This window comes from Herpailurus yagouaroundi, unplaced genomic scaffold (genome assembly GCF_014898765.1).
Source record: "Herpailurus yagouaroundi ecotype Mexico unplaced genomic scaffold, PumYag 190, whole genome shotgun sequence".
In the NCBI taxonomy this organism is placed as follows: Eukaryota; Metazoa; Chordata; class Mammalia; order Carnivora; family Felidae; genus Herpailurus; species Herpailurus yagouaroundi.
Window position 1 is genome coordinate 8,543,313 of NW_024412421.1, and position 8,606 is coordinate 8,551,918.

Consider the following 8,606-nt stretch of genomic DNA (forward strand, 5'->3'; position numbering starts at 1 on the left):
TTTTTTTTTTTTTTTTATAGCAATCAGTACTTCAAAGAGAGAAAGCATATTTAGCTTTCGTGATTCACTCTCTGTCCATCCATTTATAATTGCATTTATAATTAGCAATCTCCATGGCAGGAAGAATGGCAGTTCATAGCTTCTTGAATGGAATGGAATGGAATGGAATGCATTTCATCTTCTGACTTTTTTTTTTTTTTTTTTTTTTTAAGTCGTAAGGCCCGTGCCCCCACCTTGCAGGGCAAGGGCTATAAAATACATGATGTTTGAGATTTTGACACCAACTCTTTGGCTGAAAGCCGCTAATCACATGGTTGAGAGGCTAACATATTCCCTAAACAATTATTTTGTTATCAACAATAATAGCTACCTTACTGAGCTCCTAGTAGACGCCGGTTATTATGCTAAAGGTTTTACATACGTGATCTCGGGGGAGCCTCATCAAACCTATGGAATGGGTACTATTATTATCCCCATTTTACAGATGAAGACACTAAGGCCCTGAAAGGTTTATTTGCCTGAGCAGGTGTCAAAGTGCGATACGAGCCCCCAGGAGTGCCTGACCCTTGTTTTCTGTGGCTAGATGGAACCAGGAGGGAGTTGAGATGGAACCGGGGTGGGGGGGTTGAGATGGAACCTGGAACCGGAGGGGAGTTGAGATGGAACCGGGAGGGAGTAGGCACCTGCTCATCGCTAAACTTGAAATGTTGTCTGCTGCTGCAGGGAAGCAGTGACCCTTAATTTGATGAGGGTAGTAGGATGCCATTGGGGGGGGGGGGTAGGGGACTTCGCACAAAATCCTGTCCCAAAACGCACGCTCTTCCTTTCTTGTTCCCCTGCATACCGTGTGCTCTCCCTTCTGGACTGTGACGTCTAGTAGGTCTCTCTGTCTCCAGTCTTTCCCCACATCTGTATACTCTTCCCTTCTTAGCCAAGAGACCGTAGCCAGGGGAGCTACAGAAGGTTGTAGAGCAGGAGAGCGACTTCAAAAGTCTCATCTCCTCTCTGTCATTTGGGACTCTTCCTCAGTCTGAACCCTCTCTTCTGTGTGGGCTCCGTCTCCCAAGACCCATCACGAGTATCCTGTGCCGTGGTCCCACTGGCTAAATGAACCCTCACTTCCCCCAAGGCCTTTTCCTGGGCTGGTTTCTTTGGCTCAGAACAATCCATCCCGGTCACCTGCCTAAATCCACTCATGCTTCAGAGATTGAGCTCCAGGGCTTCTAGAAGCTTCTAGGCTCTCTCAATGGCTCCAGCCCATACTACTTTCTCTCCACGTGAGGCTGTTGCTGAGGAAGAGACAGCAGAGCGTATTGGCTCTGGGCTTAGAGAAGGCTGGGTTGGCCTCCCACCTCTGCCACGCCCTAGCTGTGTGACCTTGGGCAAAGGTCTTAACTTCTCAGAGCCTGAGTTGCCCCACAGTAAAGTAACGATGATAGTGTCTGTGTCCCGGAAGGAGTCTGGCTGGAATAAGTGGGAGCCTGTCTGCAGGGTGTTTTAGGAAGTCACTCATTCTAGCACTGCCTATAAGACCGACATGTTCGTTAGTCACCTACGCAGTGCCAATCTGTTGAAATGGAAACATGATTCCAGAAAGCCCACACTTCTGTGAGCTTTGAGCTGGCTTTTCATCTTGCACGTATGATTCCGTAAACACGGAGTGGTTCTAGTCTCTCGTGGTCTATTTGTCTTTTTTTTTAAATTTTTTTTAACGTTTATTTATTTTTGAGACAGAGACAGAGCATGAACGGGGGAGGGCCAGAGAGAGAGGGAGACACAGAATCCGAAGCAGGCTCCAGGCTCTGAGCTGTCAGCACAGAGCCCGACGCGGGGCTCGAACTCACGGACCGCGAGGTCATGACCTGAGCCGAAGTCGGCCGCTTAACCGACTGAGCCACCCAGGCGCCCCTCGTGGTCTATTTGTCTTAAGCAAGTACTGTACCCTTTGTCTTACTATGGCTTTGCAGTGTGTCTTAGGACGGTCCTGACTCTTGGTTTTTCCTTTTTTGAAACCATCTGACGTAGCTATTTGGGGCCATTTATTCTTCAACAGAGGTTTTAAGATGAATTTGTCAAGTGTTTAAATCATTTATCCTCGTACCCTTTCCATACAATACTGTGCGGGGCGCAGAGGCTTAGCTTCAGGGTTATGGGGCTGAGAGCGGGCAAGTGGGATGCTGGGAATACAGACCGAGAAAGCAATAAAGTGCACACCAGAGTTCTATCAGGATCTCTATATATCAGACCCCCTGGTAATCTGTTCTGAGGCCAGCCTGAGGGCTCAGGTGCTTTACCTTGGGTGGAAGGGAGGGGCAAGGGCCCCTGGTGGCTCTGAAGCAGGGTCCAGAGCTGGCTGCGTGACGGCTTGGGAAGTCCAGCGTCCCCGTATCCAGTGAGAGAGGTTTCCTCACTTTGATCAGGGTTCCCTGAAGTCCCCTGGCCCAGTCCTGAGTCCCGAGGCCGGAGCACGTCGTGATTAAGAATGCGCGCCTGGGTTCCAGGCCGCCTGGGTTCCAGTCCTCCGTGTTTACCTCCCCACCCGCGTAAATGGCACCACCACCTAGAAAGCTGTGACACAGCCTCAGCTTTTCCCAACTTCTCCAAATTGTCACCTCCAATTAGCAAATCCGGATTCAGATTTGGGATTCCACATCTCCGGTTGTTCCCTTGAATCTCTCCTTCCCTTCATTTCTGCCACCAGCGCTGTGGTCCAGGCCACTGATCACTGCCACCTCCCAAAGGCCCCCCGGCTCTCGTCCTGGTCCTACAGTTAGTTGATTTTCCCCCACTGAAGATAGATTGCATATGGGATGATATAATTCCCCACCTAAAATATTTAGTGGCTCTCTATGGGCCTCACACGAGGCTCAAACTCCTAAGTACGACACTCCTTCAGACTTTATACTCTAAACCTGTAAAACCGTTTTCCATTTCTATGCCCTGTTTGGCCACTGGGCCTTTGTACATGCTGTTCCTTCTGCCTGGCGTGCCCACATCCTCACTCTGTCCCCACCTTTCTTTTTTTTTTTAATTTTTTTTTTCAACGTTTTATTTATTTTTGGGACAGAGAGAGACAGAGCATGAACAGGGGAGGGGCAGAGAGAGAGGGAGACACAGAATCGGAAACAGGCTCCAGGCTCTGAGCCATCAGCCCAGAGCCCGACGCGGGGCTCGAACTCCCGGACCGCGAGATCGTGACCTGGCTGAAGTCGGACGCCTAACCGACTGCGCCACCCAGGCGCCCCGTGTCCCCACCTTTCTATAGTCAATCCCTATGTAGTAAAAGGTCTGTGCTTGAAGCTCTCCCCTCCCTCAGCACTCTGGCTCTCTCTGTGCTAAAGGCATATGGTAAAGGGTCAGCAAAATATACCAGCTGTGTGACCTTGAGTATGCAATTCATTTCTACAGTTCAGTTTGTCCATCTGTAAGAGGGACGCAATCAGTGATAAGTCCATTGCAGGTGGACACTTTATTTATTTCTAATTTGTTAATTTTTTAAAAAGTTTATTTATTTATGTTGAGAGAGAGAGAGAGAGAGAGAGAGGGAGGGAGAGGGAGAGAGAGAATCCTAAGCAGGCTCTGTGCTGTCAGTGAGAGCCCGATGTGGGGCTCGAACTCACGAACCGTGAGATCACGACCTGAGCCGAAACCAAGAGTCAGTCGCTTAACCAATTGAGCCACCTAGATGCTCCTATTGCTTTTGTAAAGTCAAGTCTATTCCCAATGTGTGGCTCGAACTCACTACCCTGAGATCAAGAGCCCCACACCCTACTGGCTGAGCCAGCCGGGTGCCCCTGGGTGGACACTTTAAAAGTCAATGTATGATTCATTATCTCGTAGGATTGGGGGGGAGAAATGAAGGACACAATTGCAGGCAAATTTCATAGATCAGTGAAGGCGTAAACAGAGGCACAAGGGTCAGCTGTAGCCTTAAGGAATTGTCAGTGAGATCAGGCTCATGCCTCCATAGCTGACAGCTCCTTGAGGGCCATTTCCTTCCTTCTTTTTTCCTGAAGGGACCCCAACTTTGTTTGGGGGTGGCAATGTGCCCAGCCTTAGGGGATGTGCTATTTACGACTAGGCCGGTTTCGGTCATCTCATTCCCCTTTCCTAGATGCTTACTTTCCCAGCATCCCTTGCGGCCAGGTGCCCATGTGACTAGTTCTGGCCAATGAGACATGAGGAGAAATCTAGTCTTTCTGAATCTCCGTCTCTTCTAAAATGAGGAGGTGGGATCAAAAAGCAGTGATGCTTCATCTCCTCTCCTCCCCCTCTTTTAAGCAGAAGCCCTCTCATTTTGGCTCTAAACACAGTTTTAGGTGGAATCCTAATATCTATAGCAAATAAAGCACAATTGCTCGGATTGAAAGGGAAATGAACAGAGCACAGGGACCCCATCCTAGCCTTCACAGGCAGTGCGTGAAGCACGTCTACAAAACATTTGGAAAACCACCGGGTGGGGGCATCTCCACATCCTGCAGTGGGCGCGTATTGTTTCATTTGTTTATGTCTTTGAACACCCATTCTAGCCCAGCATCCTGAGTTTTCCTCAAGAACCACCCCACCCCTCCCCTCGGTCCATACAATTCTGATGAAGTGAATCCGAGTTCCGTTCCCGGGCTGGCCATGGGATGTGGGTCATTCCAAACATTCCATCCCCCGGGATACAGTGACTGGTTCAGCTGTGTGCTCATGACCCAGTGTGGTCCAATGAGATTGAGGTTTAGGATTAAATACTAAAATGGAAGCGAGGCAGAAGCTCTCTTTTCCCATTGGATTTGAACCCCGGTACCATGAAACCCGAGAATAGAGTCCACGTGGAAGGGAACGGAGCTGGGAGATGGAAAGCGAACAGACTTTAGAGACTGTGAACCCCTGGATTAAGCTTTGCCTGAAGGCAAACAGACCGACTACTGGATTTGGGGGTTTGTGACTTAAACTCCCTCCTATGTAGTTTGACTTTCACCTTCAGTGCAACCCAAAGAAGTTGCCATATGGGACCCAACAACGCAACCCAACTGGCACACATCTTTTCCAGACTCAGACTCCCGGCAACCCTGAGAGCTACCCTTCAGAGGAGGCTGTTCACAGCCTCTCCAGTTTTCCTCCTGGGCAGGCGGTAGGATTGCGCCCGTTCCGGGAATTCTGAGCGAGGGGTGGTGCAAGATGGCCTTGGCCAACGAAACGTGCAGAGAAGCGATGCGTCTCACTTCTAGGTGGGGTTCCTTAAAAGTCAGTGCATGATTTACCATTCTCTCTCTCTTTCCTTCCCATGATGACGTCCCAGACGGCGGAGGCTCCATCAGCCTGGGTCCCAGACCGAGGACAATGTGGAGCAGAGAGCCCTGCTGACCCTCGATGGATCTGTACCGTGAGCAAGAAATAAACCTTTGTTGATTCCACCCGTTGAGATTTGGGGGTCATTTGTTGTAACGGTGCACCTTAGCGTATCCCCGCCAGTATACTCAGAACTCATCTCCTTCTCTTCCTCCTTCTTCCCCGCCCAGCTCCCTGCCTCTTTCTCTCTCCCTTCCACTGCCGCCCGGCTCTGCCCGGCAGTCTTACATAACTCTATTTCTTAACTTATCTTCTGTCAACAGACCTGTAAAGGTTTCCATGATTGTTCGTCTACTGCCTTCCCGGTGACATCCAAGTGGACATTGGCGGGAGATAACCAGCCTGCCCCAACAAAGCCCTGCCCCCTGGCCTCAGTGCCAGCACCAATCAATTACAGCAGTCAGCCAGCCATCCTCCCTGGCGCTGGCCTCAGCAGGCCAGCCTCCTAATCATATTACCGGACTCACACGGCTCTGAAGCAGGCCTTCTCCGTTCATTATATTATGAAAACTGACAAACCCCTGAAGTTTGCGCTGTGGTATTCATCGCATAACGCTCTGCCAAGATTTAAAACGTCAACAATTAAGAAAAAATTATATACGTTGGCCCTCGTTGTTTAATAAGCCATTTCTAGAGCCGATCGGTTAATTAAGCCAAGGCCCAAGATCCTGTAGCCGGGGTGGAGGAGGCTTGGCAATGCCTTCGTTCTTTGGGAAGCAGGAGAGTGGCAGGAAAACATTCCTGCAGCTCGAGCGTGATCATCGTCATCGACATGCACGACGCTCGGATTGCTCAGGAGTCTCAAACTTACCTGCCAACAGGGGCCAGACAGCGTGGAAATGAGCAAAGCGGACCCCACAGGAGGGGTGGGGACTGTAGGATACTTCGCGGTGATGCCTCTTCAACATTCGGTTCTAGCCGATGGCCGCCATACACGAGTGGGGCCCCCCCCCCCCCCCAGGGCAAGTTGAAATCCATGTACATTATCAACTCCATCACATTGTCCCTAGAACACTGTTACATCCAAACTTACTGGGCAACTGCAGGTGGAATGTTCGATAGCATCTGACACGGTCACGCTGACGATCCCTTCCCATTCTGCCTTAGCTCCATTTTACAGATTAGGAAACTGAGCCTCTCAGAGGTAAAAGGGTTCGCCCAAAAGGACACAGCCAGACTCTGAAAGCCAAATCTATACCTTCTGCCTCCAACTCAGCCTAGATCCCAGCCGTCTCCTCACAGCTCAAGGATGTGGCAGGGAGCTTGATTGTCCCCCCCCTCGCCCCCCCCCCCCCCCCATCCACGCTTCCTGGTCTAGGCGGTCCGTGGCGGCAGCCACAAGCCGGAACTACATTTCCCAGCCCGGCCTCTAGGCGGCGTCACCTGCCGAGTTCTTGTTCACGGAGGCTGATAGGAAGTGATACCTCCGAGAGCTCGTTGTTAAGAAGTGACTGTGCCCTCCCCGCACTCTCTTTCTCCCTTCACAGCTTGTTACGGATGAACACAACCACCTTGGGAACCAAGAACCTTGGGAACCAAGAGCCTTGGAAACCAAGAACCTCAAGACAAGGAATCTGCGGATTCCTGAGTCATCTTTTGGAGGAAAAGCCACCTTCGACCAGGAGCATCCATTTTGGACGTGACGTCAGGAATAAATACACTTCCATTGCATCTGAGCCGTTATACATTTCTGGTTTTATTTGTTACAGCAACTAGCATGGCCCTCACTGTACAGAAATGAATGGATTTTTCAAAAATCGATTCTTCTTTCCCCTTTCTAGTCGGTGGGAGGAGTTTATAACGGACAGGGTCCCCCACTCCAATCCAGCGGGTCTTGGGCGAGAAAGTGAGTTCGGTTTCTGGGGATGGGGGTGTAGTGGCCCCGAGTGTCACCGAATCTTGCCCACCCCTCCACCCCAACCTGTCTTTGAAGAGGGACTTGTTCAGATTTCAGCTGGAGGTGAACATATTATCACGGAGCCCTCCTGGAGGAGAACGAAAAGACAAAACAAGCATTTGGCCTGTCTGGGCCACACACCCTCCAACAAGATAGGAGTCAACATGTTTGGGAACATCAAAGACAGTGTGATATCTTAAGCATAAGGAGATTAACATTTACAAAGGTTTGCCCCTCGGCCTGCTCCCAGGAATCCAGCAGACAGAGCAAGAAGGGACAATTAACGTCACCCATCTGCATTGGGGTCTTCTGGAGTTTCGTATTCACGTTTTTCGGGTTTGGGTTTTTTTTTTTTTTTTTTTTTGAGCCTCCTACTGGATGGGGTAGAGGCAGGAGGTGAAGTCTGGCGTCATCGTTGGGCAAGAACCCTTGGCATTCAGGGAAACGCTAACACAGACTGAAAAAAAAAAAAAAAAAAAAGACAGCCCAGGCCCTGAGTCCTGGGGGAGAATTGTGCCCCGACAGGTACCAAGCCACTCACGCTCAGGAGGAGAAGGAGAGAGAGAAATCTCTGCACTTGTTCGTACAGTCGGGAGCAGTCAGGGCCTCCCGAGCCAGCCAGCCGGTACAAACCGGGGCTGAGACAGTCTGCAGGAATGGGGGAGGCGGGCGGAGTGGAGGGGGGGTGCGGTGAGGCACTGGTTCGCCTCTTTGAAGCCAGAGGCCAACAATATCTCAACACACTCCAAGTACAGCAACGGTAGGCAATGGATGGGGACCAAAATCCCTTACAGCTGTTGGAAACCATACCCTATTCAGAGATAATTGGCAATTAGTTAAACAACTCCTGTTTAAAACACTCCTCCTCCCCACCCTCAAAGACAGCTGTGTTTAAAAAGGGGCGGGGAGAGAGTCCTCCAGAAACGTGGAAACCTAATCTTCAAGTCAATAAAACAAAACAGGGCCCTGGGAGTAAATGGGTTAGAGGCTTTAAAAAATACGGGTAGGCGGCGGAAGGTCTTTTTGAAAATCCGTTGGCTCGCCGTTTCGCCCGCGGTGGAACCCGGGGGTCGGGCGCGCACGCCTTGGGGGCGGCGAGGCCTACGTGTGAGGAGCCCCTCTGCCGTTTTCTGGCCATGGGAGCCTGGCATGGGTCTTCCACGTTCTCAGGCTTCAGTTTTCTCGTCTGCAGAATGGGGCAAGACAGTCGTTGCCCCGCGAAGATCCCGCGAGGGGGTGCCTGAAGCCTGGCACCCAGTGAGCGCCCCGAAGTGTTAGCTCTGGGGCATCCACGCTTATTTGGAGCCAGATTCCTTAGCCTGGCATTCAAGGCTCTTTGCAGCTTGTCCTCAACCTACCCCTCAGAACTCTT

At 50.8% G+C, this 8,606-nt stretch overlaps 1 protein-coding gene across 1 annotated transcript in view; it reads left to right on the forward strand.

The window, feature by feature from the left end:
* The window catches only part of IRX5 (iroquois homeobox 5), a 20,231-nt gene extending 14,829 nt beyond the window's left edge, over positions 1-5,402 (forward strand). The window contains exon 4 of the mRNA XM_040498037.1: positions 5,288-5,402. Coding sequence (XP_040353971.1) covers positions 5,288-5,352 — 65 coding nt within the window. The 3' untranslated portion in view covers positions 5,353-5,402. The remainder of the gene's footprint in view (positions 1-5,287) is intronic.
* Positions 5,403-8,606: the final 3,204 nt, after the last annotated feature.